Consider the following 25108-nt stretch of genomic DNA (forward strand, 5'->3'; position numbering starts at 1 on the left):
TTTTTTTTTTTTTTTTTTTTTTTAGTAGAGACGGGGTTTCACCGTGTTAGCCAGGATGGGTGCCTGCTTTCTTATTAGGTAATGAAGATGAAAGTATCATGCCCTCATTTCAAAGCCTGTTTTAAAGACTAATTGTATATATGAATGTAATATTTGGCACATGGTAGGTACTCAATAAGTGATAGCCTGTTCCCTCTGAGATGGAATAATATTCTCATATAGCACAGGTTGAGAATCCCTTATTCAAAAGGCTTGGGACCAGAAGTGTTCTGGATTTTTTTCGGATTTTTGGAATATTTGCATCACTGGTTGAGCATCCAAAATCCAAAACTCCAAAATCCAAAATGCTCCAGGGAGCACTTCCTTTGAGTATCATGCTGGCATCCAAAAAGTGACTTGGATTTGGGATTTTCAGATCTGGGATGCTCAACCAGTAATCGTAGTCATCTTTCCTCCACAGTTCTTCTAATCTAGGGCCCTTTCCCTGCCCCAGGGAAGGAGGCACAAAAGACTGAGGAGGGCACAAGAGCCAATTCTTTTTTTTTTTTTTTTTTTTTGAGACAGTCTTGCTCTGTTGCCCAGGCTGGAGTGCAGTGATATGATCTCAGCTCACTGCAACCTCTGCCTCCCAGGTTCAAGCGATTCTCCTGCCTCAGCCTCCTGAGTAGCTGGGATGACAGGCACCCACCACCATGCCTGGCTAATTTTTGTATTTTTAGCAAAGATGGGATTTCACCATGTTGGCCAGGCTGGTCTCGAACTCCTGACCTATGATCCGCCCGCCTCTTCTTATCAGAGTTTCATAAGCCAAAACTACTAAATTGCAAGAACCTAGGATTTTGAATACCTAAGTCCTAAAACACTCAGTTTGATGCCACCAACAAGAGATTTCAAAGAAGTGAGGTACATTTACACTCTGTGGATAGGAAGGAGAGGAGAGCCACAGAGGAAGCAAGAGGTTAGATGCCAGTGGGCTTGGAAAAGGAGCCCTCTGTCCTGTCTCACCCTGGGGAAAGAGGTGGAGGAGAGGACGTAAGTCCCATCAAAATTTGGGGAATCTGAAAGACAAGGGACCTGTATCTGCCTCTAGGAAAGGCCAGGAATCGGCAACAGCACAGAGTTCCCCTTCCCTCCACGGGGTGCAGGAGAAGAACAGTATGGTGGTATGGACGTAGACCAGAAGTGGCTTTAACAGTCCTGTGTGGTGGCAAAGAAGCCGCTGGAGAGGAGCAGGTGCGTGTGTGTGCACGTGTGCTTCAGTAAGAGAATGATAGAGCAAGGGACAGAGCGAGCTCACCTGAACACACACACACAAGCATGGAAGGAATGAAGGGAAGAATCTGGTGAGGGCGTGTTGAGTAGGAGAAAGAGGATACAGCTATGCTCTGCCTGGAAGGGCAACCCGAGAAAAAGTGGGAACAAGGGCTTCTCAGGGACACCAGCCGGAGTGGTGAGATGAGGACACATGGGGACCAGACACTGCAGCCTTCCCCCTACCCAACATCATGTAGGTCCCCAGAAAATACGGAGGAAGAGAGCCTGAACTGAGACTGAGCTTCTGGCACGTGGAGAGGATCACAGAAAAAGAAAGTTACTTTTCTTGCCCATCTGAGTTTGAGGGCTAAGGATTCGCCAGCCTTCCTCTCCCGCCTTCCTTCTCTCTCCCTTATCGTGCAGCCTTGCTGTATAAACTGTGGATTTTACTCACTATAAGGATTTTTCTAAGCTTATAAGGGTACTCATTTGCCAGAGGTAGGTGACTTACAGGGGAGGATTTCTTAGGGCAGTTCCAAGGCAGACAGCCCTATTCCCAATCTGGCCCAGATAGATAGAATCATATCTGGCCCAGCTATGATAGAACGGCCTGCCTTCAAGGACTCCTGTGAGCTGGACCACGCACTGTCAACAGTGACCGGTGTAGGTCCGCTCCTTCCTGGTGTCCTCACTTCATCAAACCACCAATGACTTTTGTATAACCAGAGGCGGAAGAAGCCCCAGAATAACTGGCATGCCCTGGGCCAGATGGGAGTTCAGAACAGATTCAAATAGATTTGGAGAAACACAAGAAATGTAACATTTCCTTTTTTTTCTTTCTTTCTTTCTTTCCTTTACTCTCCCCTCCCCTCCCCTCCCCTTCCCTTCCTGCTTGCTTTTTTTTTTTTTGAGATGGGATTGTTCTGTGTTGCCCAGGCCAGCCTTGAAGTCCTGGGCTCAAGCAGTTCTCCAACTTCAGCCTCCTAGTGGCTGGAACTACAGGTGTAGAAATGTAACATTTCTTGAATCCAAGTGTTGTGGCAGAATGGAAGTCATAGCTGATATATCTGCATATTTCATCATTAACAAAGGCTTGGAGGGAGTTGTTTGTTTTTATGAGAAGAGGAGGAAAAAAAGACCATAAAATTCCCAATTTTACCCTAATGGAGATGCCTCCCTTACTAGGGCAATGATAAGAACAGACAAAACTCCAACTGGGTAAGCTTCTTCTTCTTCTTTTTTTTTTTAAATAGAGCCAAGGTTTTGCTCTATTACCCAGGCTGGAGTACAGTGGTGTCATCATAGCTCAAGGCAACCTTGAACTCCCGGACTCAAGAGATCTCCCAACTCAGCCTCCCAAGTAGCAAAGACTACAGGCCCAGCCAACTTTTTTTTTTTTCGTAGAAACAGGATCTCATTATATTGCTCAGGGCTTGTCTTACATTCCTGGCCTCAAGCCATCCTCCACCTCAGCCTCCCAAAGTGCTGGGGTTACAGGCATCAGCCACAAAGCCCAGCCTTGGGTAAGCTTCCTTGTAAGAAGATTATACTCCAAAGTTTGGATATTCAAGTTCTCATCAGAGCCTGGAAGATGTCCCTATAAGTCACTTTGGCCAGAGGGTAGAAAGAGTGTGGGATTTGAAATTAGGCAGCTCTAGGTTCTAACTCCAGTTCTGCCATTTACAGCTGCCTAAACTTGGGCAAGTTTCTTTACTTCTCCAAGCTTCAGTTTCCTCATTGAGTACTTAGGGATAATAATACTGATCTCATAGGGTGGTTGTTGGATTAGAAGAGATAATTTCTACATAGCACTTAGCTGTGTCCAGTAGACAACGGGAGCTCAATAGATGCCAACTATTGCTGTTATTGTTATTACCATTAATTCCATCTGTAAAGAGTCTAGTGGGGAAGACGTGTTAGCCCTGTTGTCTTTTTTGAAATCCCCTCCTCTGTCACCAACAGGAAGACTGTAGGATGTTTTCATTCTGCTTGGCACAGATCCATTATGACTGCTAGCAAAATTGGATTGGACATTAGATGTGGAGTCCAATTTCTTCACAGAGTTAACGGGTAAAATATGATCAAGAGTCTCCTGAACTGGACTGCAGAAATCCCAGGCCGCCGGCAATAACCTTTTCCATGATATAAATGCCATTAGCCTGGCCTAGTGTATTTAAACCACCAGCTTCCAATTATCTTCCAGCAGAGCTCAAAGCGCCTCCTCTTTAGAAGACAGAAAGTAATCACAGTTATCCTTCTAAATTGCCACCTTTTCTACGGATTTCCACATTATCATAGCACAAAAGGACTCTGTATGAGCTTGGGTTAAGAATCATTATTTATACTCTGTATTGTTAGCTATTTTCTCTTTTCCTGAAAATATGGACCTCATGGGTTGTTGATAAAGAAGGAAACCTTAATAACAAAAGAACTGCCTTTAATAATGTTCTGGTTCAGCCAGGCGTGATGGCTCACGCCTGTAATCCTAGCACTTTGGGAGGCCAAGGCAGGTAGGTGGATCACCTGAGGTCAGGAGTTCGAAACCAGCCTGGCCAACATGGTGAAACCCCCTCTCTAATAAAAATACAAAAAAGTAGCCGGGTGTGGTGGTATGCATTTGTAGTCCCTGCTACTCAGGAGGCTGAGGCACAAGAAGCGCTTGAACCTGGGAGGCAGAGGTTGCAGTGAGCCGAGATCGTGCCACTGAACTTGTACTCCAGCCTGGGTGGCAGAGAGACAGACAGAAAGAAAGAAAAGAAATAAAAGAAAGAAAAAAGAAGGAAAGAAGGAAGGAAAGAAGGAAGGGAGGGAGGAAGGAAGGGAGGGAGGAAGGAAGGAAAGAAGGAAGGAGGGAAGGAAGGAAGGAAAGTAGGTTAGTTCTAGTTTGACGACCCATCTCTCTGTTATGTTATTTCACGGTCCTTTTCCACTGTAGGTGGCTTCATTTATAAAATATACATAATGCTGATGTTTTTGTCCTTGCCACAAACACTAAGCCACAAGTAAAACAAACAGAACCATTTAAATTTTCATTATATGACCCACAATGGATTTTTTTTTTTTAGATGGTTTTACAAAATTGAGATACGACAGCTATGGGCCATCGTATCTTCTTACCTGTTGGAAGACTTGATCTGGTTGTCTAAGCCTTTCTCTCTGAAACCCAGAACTCATCCCAGATTCCCAGAATCTGGCATCTATACATGCACAAGGCATTGTCTATCACAGTCTATGGTTTATAAAACTATGTCTTTTTTAAAAGATAAATTTTAGATGCTATGGTGATGAATGAAATGCAAACTCATTAAAATTGTGATTTAAATCACAAAAACTTATAACTTCTTGGTTTTTTTTTTACTAAGATCAAGTGTAAATTACAGAAGCTTTCAGTCATTGGATGTTTTTTCAAATATAGAAATATAATTGCTACTTAATAATCACAATATTCTTTTTTTTTTCAGAGACAGGGTCTTACTGTGTCACCCAGGCTGAAGTGCAGTCTCACAATCTTGGCTCACTGCAACCTCTGCCTCCTGGGCTCAAGCAATCCTCCCACCTCAGCCTCTCAAATAGCTGGGACTATAAGCACATATTAGCCACACCTGGCAAATTTTTGTTTAGATGGGGTTTCACCACGTTGCCCAGGCTGGTCTCGAACTCTTGAGCTCAAGCGATCAGCCCATCTTGGCCTCCCAAAGTGCTGGGATTATAGGCATGAGCCACGACGCCCAACCCATGATTAATATTTGTATAGCATTTACTATGTACCAAGCATTCTTACAGTACCTTACATATACCAACTCAATCTTTACAAGTCTAGAAAGTAGCTTATTTTTCTCATTTGTAAAGACTTTAAGTAATTTTCCCAAGTTACAAAGCCAGGAAGTGGCTGTCAACCTAAATAACAAACTTTTTTTTTGTCTCTAAAAATAAAATGATGTTTATTTGGGAATGGGTATTGCAATGGGAATACCCATGCCATAATAAACTGTGTTCAGGGAGGTAAAGGAAGACAAAAGTTTTTAAAGGAAAAATAGGGAGGATTGCATAATTGTTGTGAGAAAATTATTCTTGGCTGCAAAAATCAATGACAAGTGTGGTACCAGTTCAAGCCTGGACAGGCAGTTGCTGGACAGACATCCTCGCACAAGTATTTTTTGTGTGTGTAAGGTTGCAATGGCCTTTGTGCAAGATTGTGATTTTTGCAGAGTCTTTTGTGATAGTTCTTGCTATCAGGCATTTATGCATGAAAACCCTCCCTTCCTGGCCTTCCCTGGCTCTATTTGCCAGGTTTTTAAAATTTTTCATTTAATTTTATTTAACACAAGTGATTCCATTCTGATTTTGTCAACTTTCATCTGGTAGACCTGAGATTTAAAGTTGAGCCACCTGGCTCAAAGCCTGTGCGCTTAACCACCAGGCCACACAACCCCTTAGCGTGTGGCTCTGAGATGCCTTTTGATATTTAAAGTGGGTCTCAGGCTTGAAAGTGTAGGAAACCACCAGTGCGTGAAGAACACGGTCAGCCATTTACAGGAGGGATATTAGAAAAGGCAATTCATTCTAAAATACATTATGGCTGGAGAGAAGGGATTGCCCACAGGAGTCAAAAGCTTAGGCTTTGGATCATGGGTGGAAGATGGGATGATGGGATGAGGGCCCAGCATAGTTCATCTCCAGATCCCAAAGCTTTTATCTGTAGAAGCCCCTGCTCTGAGTCTCCTGTTGGAACTCACTGGGCAGACTGACCCAACGATGGCAGGCGGGTGGGATGAACGACTTACCGGCCGAGGCAGGCTGTACTGATACATTTCTGGACGGTAGGTCGGCACCCACTGCACCCCGGCCCTGGGCCGCGTCATGGTCCCCGGAGCGCTGGTCACCACCTCCGAATAGGGCAGGTGCTGGGCTGAGCCGTAGGCTTCTTGGTGCCGGCTCTGGCCTGCGTGGCCCGCGGACGCCAGGCTGAAGGCCTCCTCCAACAGCATGTGCATCTGCTGCCTGACCTCGTCAATGGATGGCTGGGAGCTCAGCGTGGAGGTCTCTGAGTGGCCTTTCACCTGCCGAGACCTGGAATAGCCCCGGGGCTCATGAACTCTGTCAATGTTGGTTTCCTCTATGATTTCAGGCTCAGTCTGTGGGAGGAAACAAAGCCCATTGATGTGATAATTAACTTTCCTTCCCATGAAGGTGCTCTGCAATTTACTCTCAAACATTCACTTGAACAGATGCTGGTATGCATCTGTGCTAATTTAAATTATATTCTACGTACCCTATCCAGGAATTCACACTAGTGGGGTAGTCAGTGTCCTCTATCAGGAAGTCCACACTCTGGGTATCGGTGTGTACTTCAGTTGCCCATAGTTTGACCACCGCTGCAGGCTTTGCCTGTTAGTGTAACAGACTTGAGAAATGGCTTTCACTGATGACATTAATGGTACTCTCCCAAATATTTTAGAGACATTCCCCACCTCTATGCCTTCGGGTATAAGACCCTGGAATGTCTTGTAATCTACACCCAGAGGGGTAGCATTCTAGATTCACTCCCTAAATGGTCCTGTTTCCAGCCATTGGTTAAGGAAGTGCTGATTGCCTGATGCTAGTTATCAGAGAGAATAACAAAATCCTGCTTCTAGATCACGGCTCTTAAGGCATGGTACGCAATCAGAAGCTCTGGGGGCGAGGCCCAGCAATATGTGCTTTAATAAGCCCTCCAGGAGATTCCGATGCCCGTTCACGTTTGAAATCCACTGATCTAGAACATTCTCCTGCCTTTCTTCACTGAACCTTTCATTCAGTGTGCACCTTCAGTACCAGGGTGGGCAGACAGCTGGGACTTCATAAGCTTCCAGAGCAGGCTGCATGGATGGTCTTGTGCTTGCCTGCTAATGAATGCTTGCTTCATAAGTGTCTGCTTTCTTGCTCTGAGGCTTCTCTGCCATCATTAGGTGGGGATGCCTGTAGGAGTTTATTCCACCAGTCTGGACATGCATGAATCTCAGGGTGCAAGAACACAAAAGGGAAGAGATAGGGACCACCAAGGTGATACGGGGAGGCTGTGCCTTGTGGCAGATGCCATAGCAACAGCCAGAAATAAAAGGTGCACAAAGAAGATAAAAGACAGTGTGTTCAAAACATTCCAACCAGGAGAGTTACTTTAACTTTTTGGTAATTCAGTTTCCTCATCTGTGAAATGAGGATAATACTGCCTCAAAGGCTTTTATAACGATTAAATAAAGGTACATCTAAAGATTTTAGAGTAGTAGCACATGGTAAAAACAATACTAGTTGCTGTCATCATCATAATCATCATTATTACTTTATTCATTCAATTGCACTTATTTCCATGTAATTACTATGTATAAAGCACCCTGATGCATACAATAAGCACAGCAAGTAAATGTCATGAGGGAATTCACCCAAAATGGGGAGTCCTCCCCTCCTTAAATATTACACATGAAGGTTATAACTGCATTATACTTCATTTTAAAAAATATATTTACCTTTTTAGCATTAATACATGCTCATTAGCGAAGAAAGTGAAAATACAGAAAGCACACAAAAAATATACATTTCTTGTCATCTTATCTCCTAGAGTTAGGACTTGGCTAAAGTTCAAGACGAAAAGTGAGGTTTTCTATCAGCCTCTAAGTCTAGACTTATCAACAAACATCTACAGTAAGTAATTTAAAATATGTACTATTTTTACACTAATAAGAGCAAGGACAGATTCTGGAGTAGAATATAAAGTTACCTTTGCAATCATAAACAAGAACTCAAAGACATTTCATGCCTGGATGCATGACCCCCAAACCCCTGGGCTGGGGGACACATTGGGGCTCTTCTGCTCTTAGAGGCTTTTTAGAGAAAGGCTTAAGGTCACTGACTGGGAAACATGCTTCCTGAAAGCCAGCAGATCTGCCTGTTGAGATGTGGTTTTGCCTGGAGATACCTTCTACAACAGCAAATGCAACTCTTGAAAGTTATGTTCTTCACAATGCATAGAACATTCAAAACTGAATTGCAGAGCCCGAAGGGACTTTAGGAGATCACTAAATTCAAGCCCCGTTTTACATATGGGGAGGTGACTTATCTGAAGTTACTCAGAGGCAGGCAATGGCAGAGGCTCCTGCTCCCAGCTCCTGACCCGCACACATCCTGCAGCACGGCACTGCCTCTCATGACAACGTCCTGCTCATGCCAGTTGCTAGCCACACAAGGCCCTTCCTCCCGACATCCAGAGTCTCCCTGATACATAATGGAGGCTCAATGCTAAACTGCTCCCAGGTGGGAGATTAACAGCACAGGGGTGAGCTGAGGTACGATTTCCCCACCCCGAGCTGTGCTATGCATTTCCAGCCATATTGGTAGATCTATTATCACATGAATTTATAGTTGTGCCTTAGGGCAAAAGCATCATCCATAGCAACATTTCCCTGTTCCCACTGCCCCAAGAGCCCTGGGGTGGGTTAGTACTGGGGGTGGATGAGTTCTTTCAGTAAGGTTGGTAGGGAACAGTGCTAGGCCACCGCATATATATGTGTTATACATATACACACATATGTAAGTGCTACCTTTGCTGGGAAGGTAGAGACTTTTTCTCCAGGCTCCCACTGCCACCGACCCCACGACCCCCGAATGGAGATCAGCCTCTGCTTCCCCCATAAGGTTTCCATTCCGCATGGGGAATTCTCTTTAACTGGAAGGTCCAAGTATGTTCTCAACAGGCTTGATCAGGCCACCAATCATCTCTCGATAGCTACAGATAGAAACAAGACTAGCTCTCATTATACCTGTGCTTCCTCTCATCACACTTGGATTTGCTTAAAGTGTGACTTCCCCAAGACCGGATACTCCCTGAAGCCATTTCACTTCTGTTTCTCAGAAGCCTGGCACAGGCACTTGGCATTTAATCAAGCTTTGTGAACTTAAACTGAAATAAATTCTGTCCACTTCCCCTTGTTAGGTATAAGTTCTAAATTTCTTTTCAAAGAGTCACTATGTCAGTATGTTCAATTCTTTGCCTTCTACTTTTAAACTTAACTTCCTCATAAAGAAACTTTTTTCAATTACCTGCTCTACCCTGACTCATTCCAATAACCAACTCCACCCTGACTCATTCTGATTACCTTGTCCACCCTGACTCATTCCGATTACCTGGTCCACCCTGACTCATTCCAATTACCTGCTCTGTCATAACCATTTTTCCCACCAAACCACTCACCCCGTCACTCTTTAGCCAATCGGAATTAGTTTAGCCTGTGCGGTCTAACCTTAGCCAATAGGGGCCAGTAGCAGGGGCCATGTGCGTCAGGGATAAGAACCCCTTCTCCTCCCTTATCCAAGTGTGCGCTCACCATTGCTCCATCTGTAAGGGTGCACCCTTCTATAGAAGTAATTTGCCTTGCTGAGAATTAAAAAAAATTTTTTTATTCAAGTGCTAATTCTTTTGCAGCACTGAAACTTTATTTATAACACCCTTGAGGTGGAAGTTGAGGTTAAGATAAAAGGCCCACTTTCCCTAACACATTTCCTCCAATGTTAATGAGTTGCATGACAGTAAGAAGTCGCAGGAACCCCATAAGCCTTAGCCTCCTCATCTGTAAAATGGGAGAATTGAACTACGGTCTGACATTTATGTTTCTTGGACTGTACTTGCTCTAGGAGATGCCATACTGCTCCTATTATCATCATCTTTGGGGAAATCTGACATCCACTCATGAAGGGAACCATCCCCTGCACCTCCCACCCCAACTAAAACATATGAATAGTGATAAGTTCGTCCTTTTGCTTAACAGACAATTATTGGTTTCAACCCTGTACTAGGCCCTGGGTTGGGGGTGATGGATACAATAATTAATAAGATAGTGACCCAGCCCTCAAGGAGCTCCCAGTCAATGGGAGGAAACGAATAATAGCAACAGCAATAATAGCAGCTCATCTTTATCAACAGTTTACATGCCAGGCACTGTTTTAAGTACTTTATGCATTTCGGCTCTTTTCGTCCTTTATAGAACTTATAAAGTAACAACTATGAATATTGCCACTTTACAGACAAGGAAATTAAGGCACTGAAAGACAAATGTGTTGCCCATAATTAGCAGAGCTGAGATTTGAACACAGAAAGTTTGATTCCGGTACCTAAGCTCTTACCCACTCTCTCTATATAAACAGATCCATCACCATACTATAGCTATGGGCTCTGACAGAGTCAAACAAATTTCTATGACCAGAAAAGAAGATAAAATATTTATTGAGATAATCTACCTTATTGATTACTATAAGGATGAAAAGCATCAATGTATAAATACGAAGCACTCACAGTATCTGGCACATCAGCATTTGTTTAATAAACATTAGCTGCAATTATTATTGTTGCTGTTATCTATCTCCTCCCATAGACTGGGAACTCCTTCAGGGTTGGGTCAGTGTCTTATTCATCATTGTATTCACAGCCCCCAATCCAGGACCTTGTCCAGAGGTGAAGCTGTAACTGTCTGTTCAATGAACAAACATAATAGGTGCTCAAATTGACTCACGGGCCTGTGGTGTGCCAGCTCTGTGCCGCCTTTTTCACGTGGGTTTCCTCACTCAGCCTCTCAGAGCTCTGCAGTTGTGTCCATTTTCAGATACGAGATATCACATCGACTGGCTGAACTTGCCCTAAACCCTTCTCCCTCACTGGCACATTTCTGAAAATGCTTTTTGCTTTTATTTGACAAAAGAGGGGAGACAGGAGCAAAGACAGACCTCCCAGTGTTGGCTGACAGTTGGCTTGGGTTGGGGCTGTATCTAGGACAGAGAATTTATTTTTAAACCTCTTTAACTTGGAATGGACCATACTTGCTTCTATGACTTCCCATTCTTGAAAAGGTCTGAGAAACTCATTTTTTTCCAAAAGCTATTTTTATAAACTAATCAAGATATACTTCAATAAAAATTCTAAAAATATTCATCAAGGAATGTCTGTTCGTGGTAGGAAATTAGAAAACACAGATAAGCAAAAGGAAGAAAATTAAAATCTACTCTAATCCGATCACCAGAAATAACTACTGTTAACGTTTTGACCTCATGCACATCCTTCCAGATGTTTTCTACGCATATGAAATAGGATGAGGATTATGAATACTAAAGAACTGCCAACAGCCTATGAATACTAAAGAACTGCCAATGGCCTCCCCACTGCCCCAGGCCACTACAGAGAGTGTGGGCTTGACCCAGGTCAGTTTCTCCCTCTTCCACTTCCAAGGAGAGCCCACGCTTTGCCACACAGATTGTGTGTGTGATGGAGACCAGGAAGTGGGGATGGGCAATGAGAAGCAGAAGAGGTGTGGGCTGCAGAATTTTATGGTGAGATTTTCAAGAGAGGTGCAGAAGCAGGTGTGGCATGTGAATGGGAGAGGAATTAAGGGAATTTAGAAAGTTTTAATGACTATTATGTACTTGCCTTCTCACATATAAAAATATAAGTAAAGGAGTAGAGGTATTCAAAAACTACTTTTGTTGGCAGAGTTCTTTTGACTTAGATACTCTCTCAGACCAAGCTGTTTGGGTCATGATTTTATAAACAGAATACATACACACATATACATATATATGTAGGCATATATATACACATATGTAAACACACTTATATATGCGTGCATATATAAGGTTTTTTAAAATGACATTACATTAACACAGTATTCTGAAACCTTTTTAAATCAACAATATTGTAAATAAGTATCTCCATGAATAAATAAATGTATTTATAGAGAATAACTTTAAGGACTTCATAGTATTCTAATAAATGGAGTTTTTAGGCTACCATATATTTAACAGTCCACTATTTTAGATGTTTTCCTAATATCTTACTATATGAACAAAGCTGGAATAAGTATCCTTGTGTTTAGAACTTTGCATATATGTCTGGACGCAGTGGCTCATGCCTGTAATCCCAGCACTTTGGGAGGCCAAGTCAGGTGGATTACTTGAGGTCAGGAGTTCCAGACCAGCCTGGGCAACATGTTGAAATGCTGCTTCTACTAAAAACACAAAAATTAGCCAGGTGACATAGCGCATGCCTGTAATCCCAACTGCTCTGGAGGCTGAGGCAGGAGAATTGCTTGAGCCCGGGAGGCGGAGGTTGCAGTGAGCCAAGATCGCACCACTGCACTCCAGCCTGGGTGACAGAGCGAGACTCCGTCTCAAAAATAATAATAATAAAAAAAGAACTTTGCATATAATCATGAGTTTATCCTTAGGTTCAATTCTAGAAGGAGAATTACCAGGTGAGAGGATATACACGTAATTATAGTTTTGGAGAGTTATGGTATATCAGAACTCAGCAGCAAAGGCCACAGTATTTAGAAGACATTTAAGCCATTCCTCCTCCATATATGGGCCCCTGGTCTTGTGCTTCATGGTGGCCACTGGATAGAGCAAGCACCTGCAATTCTTTCAATGTTGTTTTAAAATGAGTGAACCAGTCCAACACATCTAGGATGGTACCCACAGTGGCTAAGTACCCACATGACTTCATCCTCTCTTTGAAACACCATGAGAACAAACTTGAAGGAAATTATAGCCCTGCTGGGAACCCCAAGTATCTTCTTCTTAAAAGATATTCCAAAACAATTTAGTCCTGGGACACATTCTGTAGCTTTAAGTATTATTCAAAATTAAAACTACTATCTTATCAGACAACTAATGGAAAGACAAGCTACCAACCACAAGAAAATATTTGTGTCCACAATATATAAATAGTTCCTACAAATGAATAACAAAAAGACAAGCAACTCAATTTAGAAATTGGGCAAAAGGCTTGAAAAGATACCTCAACGAAAGAAGACACAAAAATGTCCAATAAACACATGGAAAGATGATCAACATCATTAGTAATAAGGAAATTATATCATTTCACATTCAGTGGGATGGCTAAAATGAGAAAGATTAATAACAACAAATGTTGGTGAGGTTGAAGACTAAAATTAGAACTGTTATATTGCTAGTGGGAGGGGCAGCAATGCAAAAACTTTGTAAATTTAACTGTAATTTCTTAAACATATACCTACCCTATGACCCAGAAATTCCACTCCTACATATTTATCCAGATAAATGAAAACACTTGTTAAGAAAACACATGAAGATGCTTATGGCAGTTTTTTTTTTTTCATACTAGCTTCAAACTGGAAGCAATTCAAATGTCCAATAATAGGATAATGGATAAACAAATAGTATTATATGTATACAACGAAATAGTACCCAGTATAAAAGAGAATAAAATACTCATACATGCAATAACATAGATGAGTCTTGAGTGAAAGAAGTCAGACACAAAAGAGTACATACTGAATAAATCCATTTATATGAAGTTTAGGCAAAACTATAGTGGTTTATATCAGACAAGTGGTTGCCTACGGGTGAGCTGAATATTGACTGAAAAAAAAACGTGAGGGAGTTTTCTGGGAGTGATGAAAACGTTTGGTATTTTCATTGGCTTGGTGGTTATAAGGGCATACACGTTTGTCAAAGCTCATCACATTGTATACTAACAACCTGTACATTTTTATCATATGTCTATTTTCCCATAATAAAAGAAACATAATGGGTTGACATAGCTAGCTTGATGTGGATGGTCAGGGAAAGCTTCTCTGAGGAGGTGTCATGTTTTCAGACCTGAAGGAGGAGAAGAGGTTGCCCATGTGATGGTTGTAGGAAAGCTTATGAAAAAGCCCAGAGGTGAGAGAGAGTGGGTCGTGCTTGAAAAAAAGAAAGGACTGTTACAGAATGAACTGTGTCCCCCACAAAATTTTTATGTTGAAGTCCTAACTCCCAGCATCTCAGAATGTGACTGTATTTGGAGATGGGGCCTTCACAGAGGTAATTCAGTTAAATGAGGTCATTAGAGTGGACCTTTGGGTCAAAAGGACTGATCCTTCTAAGAAGAGGAAATTTGGACACAGCATGTGTAAAGGGAAGCCGATATGAAGGCTCAGGCAAGAGATGGCCTTTCATAAACTCAGGAAAGAGACCTGGAACACATCCTTCCCTCATGGCCCTCAGAAGAAACCAACCCTACCAACACTTTGATCTAGAACTTATAACCTCCAGAACTGTGAGAAAACAAACGTCTGTTGTTTAAACCATGCCACCCAGTCTGTGCCCCTAGCAAACTAATACATGGACCTAATACATGGCTAAAGCCCTAATTGTTAGGACATGGGGCTGGAGAGGAAGGCAGGGTCCAGATCACGCAGGGTCTGAAAGGCCATGGTAAGAAGGCTGGAATGTTGTCAAAGGGCAATGGGAAACGACTGAAGAATTTTAAGCAGGGAAGAAATGTGACTGGAATTTATGGGAAGCCAGTTAGGAAGCACTTGCTTGTGGCTATTGCCGTAACCCAGGCCAGCAGTGACGACAGGGGCCTGGGTAGGGTGGTCATGGACAGACAAGGGGTGGGTGAGTTCAAGATGTATTTTGGAAGAGAACTGGCAGAGCTGCTGATAGATTAGATGTGAGGGTGAAGGAAAGGCAAGAGTTGAAGCCAAGACTTTTTACCAACAAGAGGAACTGTGCTATCCCGGTCTCCTTAATGGTCTCTGAGCTCCCCAAGCATGTCTGGGCCCTTCCAGTTGCTGTACTTTCTGCCTGGAAAGCTCTTCCCCTGGGGCCAGCATTTTAGGTCTGCTCAAAAGTCACCTCCCTGGAGGGCCCTGCCCTGCCCAAGCTATTCAGAGAAGCTCCTGGTACTTTCCACTGCCTTCCCTGAGTTATGTTCCTCCATAGCCTTCCCGACACTGTGCTGTACATCTATGCGCGTGGGTGTTTGTTGTCAGTTTTCCCTAGTGTAATACGTTAGTCTCCCTTATCCTCAGGGTAAAATTTTGTTTCAAGACCCCCACTGGATGCCTGAAATTGTAGAGAGTAATGAATCCTATATACATGATGTTTTTTCCCACACAAACCTATAATAAAGTTTAATTTATAAATTAGGCACAATGAGAAATTAACAGCAATAGCTAATCATAAAACAGAACAATTATAACAATATACTGTTCACAATTTCATGGGTAGAAGATTCATTCTTGGCTGGGCACGGTGGCTCATGCCTGTAATCCCAGCACTTTGGGAGGTCGAGGCTGGTGGATCACTTCGGGTCAGGAGTTCAACACCAGCCTGGCCAACATGGTGAAACCTCGTCTCTATTAAAAAGGCAAAAATTAGCCGGGCGTGGTGGTACATGCCTGTAATCCCAGCTACTTGGGAGGCTGAGGCAGGAGAATCACTTGCACCCACGAGGCGGACGTTGCAGTGAGCCGTTATTGCGCCACTGCAGTCCAGCCTGGGTGACAGAGCTAGACTCTGTCTCAAAGAAAAAAGAAGATTCATTGTTACCAGAGATTTTAGCAACCTTGGGATACAATTTTTTTTTTCTTTCCTTGCTAAGTCAGCAACTTTCACCTATTAAAGGAAGCACTAGAGAGCTTTTCTTTGTCATATCCGAACTGCATTATCACTCTCGCCCATTGGAGCCACCGTTAAGTAAAATAAGCGATACTTGAACACAAGCACTGGCATGCTGTGACAGTGACTGACATCTGGGTAGCACAGACTTTATCCTTGTTGACCAGGATAAGCTGGACAAAGGGAAGACTCCTGTCCTGGGTGGGATGGAGTGGGATGGCATTAGACTTCATTACACTACTCAGAATGGCACACAATTTAAAACGTATAAATTGTTTATCTTTGGAATTTCCCATTTAATATTTTCATACCATAGTTGACTGCAAGTAACTGAAACCACAGATAAGTGGTGACTACTGGATAAGCCCCATGAGGGCAGGACATTGTCATGTTTCCTGCCGCATCCCAGAATGGCGTGTGGTAGAACATGAATAAATACTCATTGAATGAATGAGTGGAAATGAGTCTCAAAAGTCTTTAACAGTAAAAGACATTCCCATGTGTCTAAAATGAATGAAACAGTTTTATCTAGAATGGGCTTAACGAAGAGGGATAAAGGGCTCTTGAGGCCACTTATTCTAGAATTTTTCGAGTTAGGAGCCCTAAAGTGAACAGGGGTTTTACAAGCCCACACTTTCCACAAGCGGGTGTAACATCACTTTGCCTCACCTTGGTACTTCATTTCTGGAGCACAGGAAGTTGAAGCCCCTCTCCAAACCCTGCCCCAAAGCCCTGATTTTCAGCTCACTGTCAATCGCAGCTCCATCCTGCAAGAACAGATTCTGAACAAATTATGCAACTTCATGGCAAGGGCCCAGAGACCGAGTGGGGGTTTCAGCAAGATAAATTCCTGGGCCATCTGGCCATGATGAAATGTATCTGGCTCCATGTCCATTTTTCTTTTCCACCAATTGGAGTCCTTTGGGCCACACAAACAGTGCCACTTCTCTCCATTTAATGCCTCCTCTGCCCACTGCAAGTGCTGCCTGTTACTGAGGAAGCAGAGACATATTTAGAAAGTTGCTTCTGGAAACCACATTTCAGGGAGTTCTCACTTCACCAGGTGGGAAGAAGACCATGATGGTACAGGAGCAGAGAGACCTTTGCAGCAGTTTCCTATGAGCCTGCACCCCGAAAGCTTCTCTAATAATAAAGTGAGATTGCTTGCCCTCAGAACAGGCAGTGGGGTTCAAAATAATGGCTTGGTGACTTTTCTGCAAAGGTGTGCAAATGGAATTTTTAAAAAATGTCAGCAAAATTTCAAATTTCATTCTGATGCCTTTCCAAAGGATGATCTATAATCACTCCAGGGCTATGGGGATGTGAGGACAGCATGCTGTTTCTGTGTTTCAGGTGGGTAGAAAAGACATGAAAGGGTCTCTCATAGACTTCTAAGGAAATAGGGACATCCTTTCAGAGAGTGACCCATAATCAGAGTCTCCACTGAGACCACGAAGATGGGACAGGCAAGGATAAAAGAAGGTGCTCCAACGCTCTTAGCCTTACTCACTGCCCTCAATGCAAAACATCTTCCCCATGTAACAGAAGTCTCAGGTGCCAGCTCAACTTCCTGTCTTTCTTCCCCCATAACTTGCTGCTCTCTAAGGAGCAGGGGAAATTCAGTTACTGAGCAAGATCCATTTGCCTTGAGTTGCAACCACTGTCCCACCCTGTGTTTGCAAAACCATTATCTTAAAGGTCATCTCTGGAAGTGTGGCCTTGTACTACGGCAAGGTGGGAGAGGTCCCAGGCACCCTTCACCAAGTCCATCTCTTGTCCGGTCATGCTGAAGAAAGGCACCCTTGGAGGAGTACAGTCCTCTCTTTGGTGTGTGACACAATTCAGAGCATTAAGTGCAGGCCGGGCATGGTGGCTCACACCTGTAATCCCAGTACTTGTGGGAGGCCGAGTTGGGTGGATCACTTGAGGTCAGGAGTTCCAGACCAGCCTGCCCAACATGATGAAACCCCACCTCTATTAAAAATACAAAAATTAGCCGGGCATGGTGGCACATGCTTGTAATCCCAGCTACTCAGGAGGCTAAGGCAGGAGAATTGCTCGAACCTGGGAGGCAGAAGTTGCAGTGAGCTGAGATCACACCACTGCACTCCAGCCTGGGCGAGAGACTGAGACAGTCTCAAAACAACAACAACAAAAACAGAGTAGTAACTGCTAGAAAAGAAAAGAAACAGGAAAAGGAAAGTATCGCCCTCTCCCTCCTGGGGAATTACAATAGCTAATGTTCACTGCCTGTTTTCTACATGCTTTGTCCGCATTAACTCATTTAATTCCCACAACATCCTCATAAAATAGGTACCACTGGTATCCCCATTTTACAGATGAGAAAATAAAGTGCAGATAGGTAGGTAACTGGCCTAACTTCATGTAACTCGTAAGTAGCCTAGCTCCATAAGCTATGAGGACAGCTCCTCCACGGTACTACCTGTGAACTTCAAGAACAGTATATAAACCACAGTCGTAATTAAAAACCTCTTAAAAAGGAATCAACCCCAAAGTAAACATATCAAGAATGGCTTTCTCTCATGAAAAGTTAATTTGCATTTTGCTTTCTAGGTGAGTCATCACCTGCTTTTTTTCATCTTAGCTGAGCTGGCACTGCAGGGAGCAAGGAGACTGGGAGGATCTCTCCCAGGAGTCAGCACTATTCCACCACAAACGGGCTCTCCCTGCCATCCACTCAAGTCTGCCCTTTCGCCTCTTCAGCTCTTGAAAAAATCAGACAGATGCACAAAATCCCTCTATCACTCTACTTGTGTCCAAAACATGAACCTCTGACTGCAGCCTGGACTTCCAGAGCCCACAGTGAATAGTAGTCATTACACAACACCACGCTGTTCTTTCCCTTCAGAAAGGGCCAACCAAAGACAACAAGAGGGCTGGGCGCAGTGGCTCACACCTGTAAAAATCCCAGGACTTTGGGAGAAACAGGCAGGCAGATCACCTGAGGTCAGGAGTTCGAGACCAGCCTGGCCAATATGGTGAAACCCTGTCTCTACTAAAAATAAAAATAAAATAAAATAAATAAAAAATAGCTGGACATGGCAACGGGCACCTGTAAACCCAGCTACTTGGGAGGCTGAGACAAGAGAATCGTTTGAACCCAGGAGGTAGAGGTTGCAGTGAGCGGAGACCGCACCATTGCACTCCAGCCTGGGGAACACTAATGAAACTCCGTCTCAAAAACAAACAACAACAACAACAACAAAAAAACAAGAAGATGACAACAGGATGAAACTGGAGGGAAGAGTGACATGAAGGAGACTGTTGGGCGAGCTCCTTAAAATGCCCAACACACTGCTCATGTTTATAATCCCAGCACTTTGGGAGGCTGAGGTGGGAAAATTGCTCAAAGCCAGGAGTTCTAGACCAACCAACCTCTATGGGCAACATAGGGAGACCCCATTTCTACCAAAAAAAATGTTTTTTAAATTAACTAGGCACAGTGTCACTCCCCTAGTCCTAGCTACTTGGGAGGCTGAAGAGGGAGGCTTGCCTGAGCCCAGGAGGCTGGGGCTGCAGTGAGCTGTGATTGTGTCACTGTACTCCACTCTGGGCGACAAAGCAAGATCTGTCTCTCTAAATAAAGAAGTCCAACTACAAGTGTTCCTCAAGCAGCAGGTACTGTAGCAGGCACTGTGATGGCCTCAGCATCCATCTCCTTCTCTCTCTGTATTTTAGCCAGGGGGGCTAGCTGGGACTAAGCTGCCCCAGCTCCATCGATGGGGACTGACCAGGTTAATTTAATCAGTGTAATCTCCCTGCATTCATTGCTACAGTGGTTCAGGAAGGGGTGGACACTTGGCACATGATGGTCAGTCAGAGTAACCCCCATACACCTTGTCTGGAGGTTGGGAAAAGAGAATTCCCTCTTGCACTGGTCCATGCAGGATGTAGATATGAGGCCTGGGATTTCTTACCAGAGTCCACCTGTGGATGCGGCCAACACACAGGGGAACACAGAGCTGTGTCTAATGCAGAGGAACAGACTGGGGCCTCAACCAAACCATGCCTGGATTTACCGTAAACAACTTATCCCATTCAGGTTTTAAGACGGTTTAAGTTGGGGTTTCTGCTGCTTTTGCCAACGCAGTTTATTGAATGACCACCATCGACAGTGAACTCCAAATGGCAACGGAAATCTGCCTAAGGTTCTGATATTCGGTCAAACCTAATGTGTATTTGGCTCAGAGGTAGAAACATGCCCTGTTTTTTCAAGTCTCAGCTCAGGAATCACCTCTTCTGGTTGACACACTTGTTTGTTCATTTGCCCAACAAATAGAGACACCGCATCTATTATGTGCCAGTTCCTATTCTGAGTGCCGAGGTTTCAAGCATAAATAAAACATGACTCCCGTCCTTGAGGAGTTGCATGGGGAAATAATACAAGTAAACCATCTAATGGGAGTTGGGGGCGAAGGCTTTGATTGGGGTGAGTATCAGGGTCTACTGGAACACAAAGGAGGGGCCCATAGGCATAGGAGCCAGGAGAAGGTGCTGGGAAAGGTCATGGTTAAACCAAGTTCCAAAAGCATTGCCTAAGTCAGTAGTTCTCAGCCAGGAGCAGGTTTGCCCACCAGGGGACGTGTACAATGCCTGGAGACATATTTTGGTTGTCGCACCTGGGAGGGGCTTCTGGCACCTCATGCATGGGTAGAGGCCAGGGATGCTGCTAAACATCCTATAATGCACAGGACAGTGCACCGTGTGAAGAAACTCTACAGCCTTAAGTGTTAACAGTGAGGAGACTGAGCAGCCTGGGCCTGGATGAAGCAGGTAGGAAGGGAGATTCCAGGCAGAGCGATGCGTGCGTGCAAAGACCTGGACATGGGAAACCACAGGACAAGTTTGGGGAAGGTGTTCGGGCTGGAGCCAAGGGGGTGGGTTAAGGAGTGACAAGCGTCAGCTAGAAGGGCGTATCTGAGCCAGCCAGAGCAGAAAAGTCCTGAGCTGGGAGCTTAGAGTCTGAGTTTTATCCCCAAAGCTATGGGGAGCTCCTGGAGGATTTTGAACAACAGTGTGTGTTTTAGAAGGATTTTCCCGGCAGCTGTCTGGCAGCTCAGCAGTGGTGAGTGATGGAGACTGTACTGGGCATGGCTATGGGACAGACAGGAAGGAACAAACCCTCAGGAGCACTCCCCCTTCCCATCCAAGTTCATTGCCACAGCATGTTGCATGTGCCTCTACCTCTCTCCTCCACTAGTGTGTAATTACCTGGCCATGCACGAAAATGAATACATCTTTCCCTTCTCCACAGGGCCTCACACAGGTAGGTACAGTGGAATCTCACAGAAGGCTTAGATGCTAATGCTAATGCCAGCCGGCAGAGTAGGTAAAAATCATACAGAGAAAAGCCCTTGAAAATCTCTTAACTCATCCACTTAGTGTAGCCCATGTCGCCCTGTGCATACAACCTTATACGGTAATAGGGAAAAAGAAACATATAATCTGCAACATACAATATAAACAAAATACATGCAAAAGCTAGTTTCTTAGCTTTATTTAAATTTTGTTTTCTTTTTTCTTTCAGGGCTCGTATTACTGAATTTACGTACATTAAGTGTGCATATGCTGCCATGGTTCCAATGCACTCGGTAAATGTTTGCTAGAAGAAAGAAAAGGAATGGCAATTCCCAAGGGGTGTTTTCATTTGTCGCTGGCCTCCAGCTCCTGCAGGGGCTTGGCAGACATGGGTGGCCCAGGAGTGCATAGGATTGTAAGGAACTAGTGGACTCTGAGCCATACTGCTTAGGATTAGAAGATGGATTCCCCCAGCTGCTGGGCACACTGCCAGCTGTCAGCCCTCAGATGTCAGCTCTTGCAGGGAATTGCCCTTGGCTAAAGAGAACGGCCTCACCCAAGGACATCCAATGACTGGTCCATTCTAGAATACATATGCACAGCTGCTTCCCAAACTTGAGACAACTCTGCAGGGCCATCTGAGCTGCAGAGCCTCCATGGGGTCAGCTGAGGCCTTGTAGTGTCTATACCATAGCCCAATTTTTAAATCTTCCTAAACCTGCTTCCCCCTCTTCCTGACAGTATACCTAGAACATGCTGGGGACCCTGGCCTGAAAGAAGTGGCTACTCTAGGTCAAAAGGGTAGGAGGTCCCAGAGTCTGGGAAAAATGGGGATGGGCAGGCAGGTACCAAGAATAAGAGCAGACAGGGTCCAGAATGCAGGGGATCAGAGAGAAGATGCAGGCAGATAGCACTTGAGTGCTGCTAACAGAAGGGAAGTTGTTTATCTCCTGCCCAGTGGGAAGTTGCCTACAACGGAGGGAAATTCTTGGCCTGCAGGGGAGGTCTGGCTCTGAAAGAGGTCACTAGGCCATCCTGAAAGCCCTTCACCTCCCTTTCAAATCTGCCAATTATTATCCCACCTCCCGCTCCTGACTCACCAAGTGGCCTCCATCACTGTGGGGTTGATAAGTATCTTTCTGGGCAGCCATCAACCTGGTGAGATCCAGACTTTACCTAAAGACCCCGTTCACCCTCAAACACCTCGATCTCTTTGCCTCAGGCTCTCCCAGGGAGCCTGATTCCCCATGAGCAGATATTTCCCTTGGATTAGAAGTCCCTGTTAAAATATAATGTACTGTAAATTAAGTCAAGATAACATATCAAGCCAGGGTTATTATAGCTCGTGTTAGCTGGGAGAGGTAAGAGAAGGAAATGAAAGGCTGAGAGGGGGGCTATGGAGGAAAGTTTTGGGTGAGATGCTAAGGTGGTAATGGTGGTGGGGTCAACACAAGAGCACCTAGGTCGGGGGGCAACAAGAAGGTTGGTTCTAGAATAATGGACAAAATCTCCAAAGCCAACCAATTGCTTCCCAATGGAGCAAAGAGCTGGTTGTACCCTTAATTGGGACCACTCCATTATGCAGCACCAGGGCATTCCTGTGGTTGGCCTTGGTCTCTGTTACACCAAAGCTGTAAGATGCTGGGGCAGGTATGGGAAGGGGGTGGGCAGAAGAGATTTCTGTTAATAATAGGATTACAAATTTACCTAGGAGGCCCCAGACCTGCCATAAGCTTTGTGAGCAGTCAGGGACTTTCCAGATAATATTTCATTGTTCGACAAGTGGAACTCATCAAAACAACCATTTCAATTCCTTCGTCTCCTTCCAGTAACCACTGCTCACCTGTAACAAAGGAAGCTGGCTGCATTGTCAGCCTTTAGGCTTGACATCAGACAATGCACCCAGGCCTTCCTCAGCAGGATGTTGTGGACTGAGCTCTGAGAAATGGGCTCATTTTCCCCTTTGGGATATACTTTTATTCACTAGATGTCCCAACTGCTTCCTGAGTATTGCCCTGCCTGGTAATTTTTCTCTCCTTCGCTTTCACCTGGTGCCTGCAGTGGAGGTAGCGGACAGGAACCTCCTTGTAGCGTGCATTCCTGTACTGCTGAGGCTGAATGGCTAACTTCTATCTCCTGGCCTTCCAGGAGGCTGCGGCTGCGAATGAGACTTCGGTTCTGTCAGTTAGATGCAGCACTTGTGTGCACTTTGGACAGAGGAAATGGGGCAGGCCCATCTTTCTGCTGCCTTGGCTGCTGGAAGCTGGGTTGCTGAGCACCACAGTCCTTAACCCCGGCTCTATGGGGTTCTCTCATTCCTGGATCATGCTACGACTGTGTTTTCTTAACCTCGGTGTTCCAGGGCAGGCCGCTTCTCCACCTTCCTGCTTGAGGAAGAGGCAGCCGCCCCTCCTCAGGGCCAGCCCTGTGATCTTGTTCTAGGAATCTTTCCAGGAACATTCCTTCAGCCTGCCCGTGATTTTGTGAGCACCTAATTCCTAAGAGTCATTTTTTTGGTCTGTTTTAAACAGCTTGATGTTTTCAGTTTTCTGCAGCTGGACTTTGCCTGATACCCCTTTTTATAGATTTACATGTACTTTTCAGCTGTAGAAGCATCTGGTTTCAAACATTTCTCCAGAGAAGTCCTCCGGAATGAGAACTATGACTGTGATCGTCTCTTTGAGATGCATCAATGAATCAGCCATCCTTTTTAACATTTTCAAACCCACTGCCCACATTTTAGGGTCTGAGCCCACTGCACTGGCAACTACCTCCAGTGCATGGAACTTTAAGTAAGGTGCTAGAGAGAAACTAAAAGAAGTAGTTTGTAAAAGTCCCTACTTCTGAGAGGTCAACATGCATTTTCAAAGTTATGATTCAAACAATAAATGTCAGAGTCCCCCTCATAGCCAAGGCACATAGCTGGCTCCCTTCCTGCCACCTATTTTTAAACTCCAAAAACAGATCAAGGTTGAACAGGTGCATTTTTCTTTCTGGGGGATGATTTAATGACTACTTGCCCTTTGGAAACAAAGGCTTCATATCCACATACTGGGGTAAATAATTTGACTGATAAAGGAAAAATCTCTTAGGTCTTTATTCTGCCTGAGAATCATATTTGCAGCATTTTTTTTTTCTTTTCCTCACTGTTTCATCATTTTCCACATGACTTTCATTCAGAAAATAACATTTAAAAAATTCTTTGAAATAGAGATATTTTTGCTTTTACACATTAGGCTGACATTTTCTTTTCTACCTGCTTTATACATAGGGATGAATTAATTTCAATGCCAAAGTTGGTTTAATAATATGATCTGGTCTTTTGGGAGTTTGGAGCATCTTGTGAAAATAACACATCCGGCTGGGTACGGTGGCTCAAGCCTGTAATCCCAGCACTTTGGGAGGCCGAGACAGGCAGATCACGAGGTCAGGAGATCGAGACCATCCTGGCTAACACGGTGAAACCCCGTCTCTACTAAAAAAATACAAAAAACTAGCCGGACGTGGTGGTGGGCTACTGTAGTCCCAGCTACTCGGGAGGCTGAGGCAGGAGTGAACCCGGGAGGCGGAGCTTGCAGTGAGCCGAGATCCAGCCACTGCACTCCAGCCTGGGCAATAGAGCGAGACTCCATCTCAAAAAAAAAAAAAAAATAAAAGAAAAGAAAAGAAAATAACACATCCTTCTAATGGGAATGCGTCCTTCTAGAATATTACTACCAAGTGAGGCATCATTACTGCCAGGAGTGTACTACATCCCTTAGCTGGCAGATTGACCAAAAGGTTGAAGATTGTTACTGTAAAACGCAGTGATCCCAAACCCCTTGGAGCTAACGGTCTCCCTCCCATAGGCCCTAATAACTCTTGTTCTATGGGAAAATTTTGAAACAATCCATGCTGCTGCAGTCCTGGTGCTAAGATGTGCCAGTGTAGCATGTGTTTGCTTATTTATGCATTTATTCATTTATTTTTACATTCAGGCTTTTCCTTTGGGACTCCAGTCATCTTTCAAAAAATGCAAAATTAAATCAATCTCCCAGTGCTTTTGCTTCTACGGTGTCAAGGTTCCCCAGCCTGGCAGAAAGGACTGGAT

The 25108-nt window shown here is 44.3% G+C and overlaps 1 protein-coding gene across 1 annotated transcript in view; it reads right to left on the reverse strand.

Moving 5' to 3' along the window:
• The window catches only part of KIAA1549L (KIAA1549 like), a 301138-nt gene that overhangs the window by 23046 nt on the left and 252984 nt on the right, over positions 1-25108 (reverse strand). The window contains exon 17 of the mRNA XM_023185518.2: positions 6039-6389. Coding sequence (XP_023041286.2) covers positions 6039-6389 — 351 coding nt within the window. The remainder of the gene's footprint in view (positions 1-6038; positions 6390-25108) is intronic.

The sequence above is a fragment of the Piliocolobus tephrosceles genome, chromosome 13 (assembly GCF_002776525.5).
Source record: "Piliocolobus tephrosceles isolate RC106 chromosome 13, ASM277652v3, whole genome shotgun sequence".
Taxonomy (NCBI): Eukaryota; Metazoa; Chordata; class Mammalia; order Primates; family Cercopithecidae; genus Piliocolobus; species Piliocolobus tephrosceles.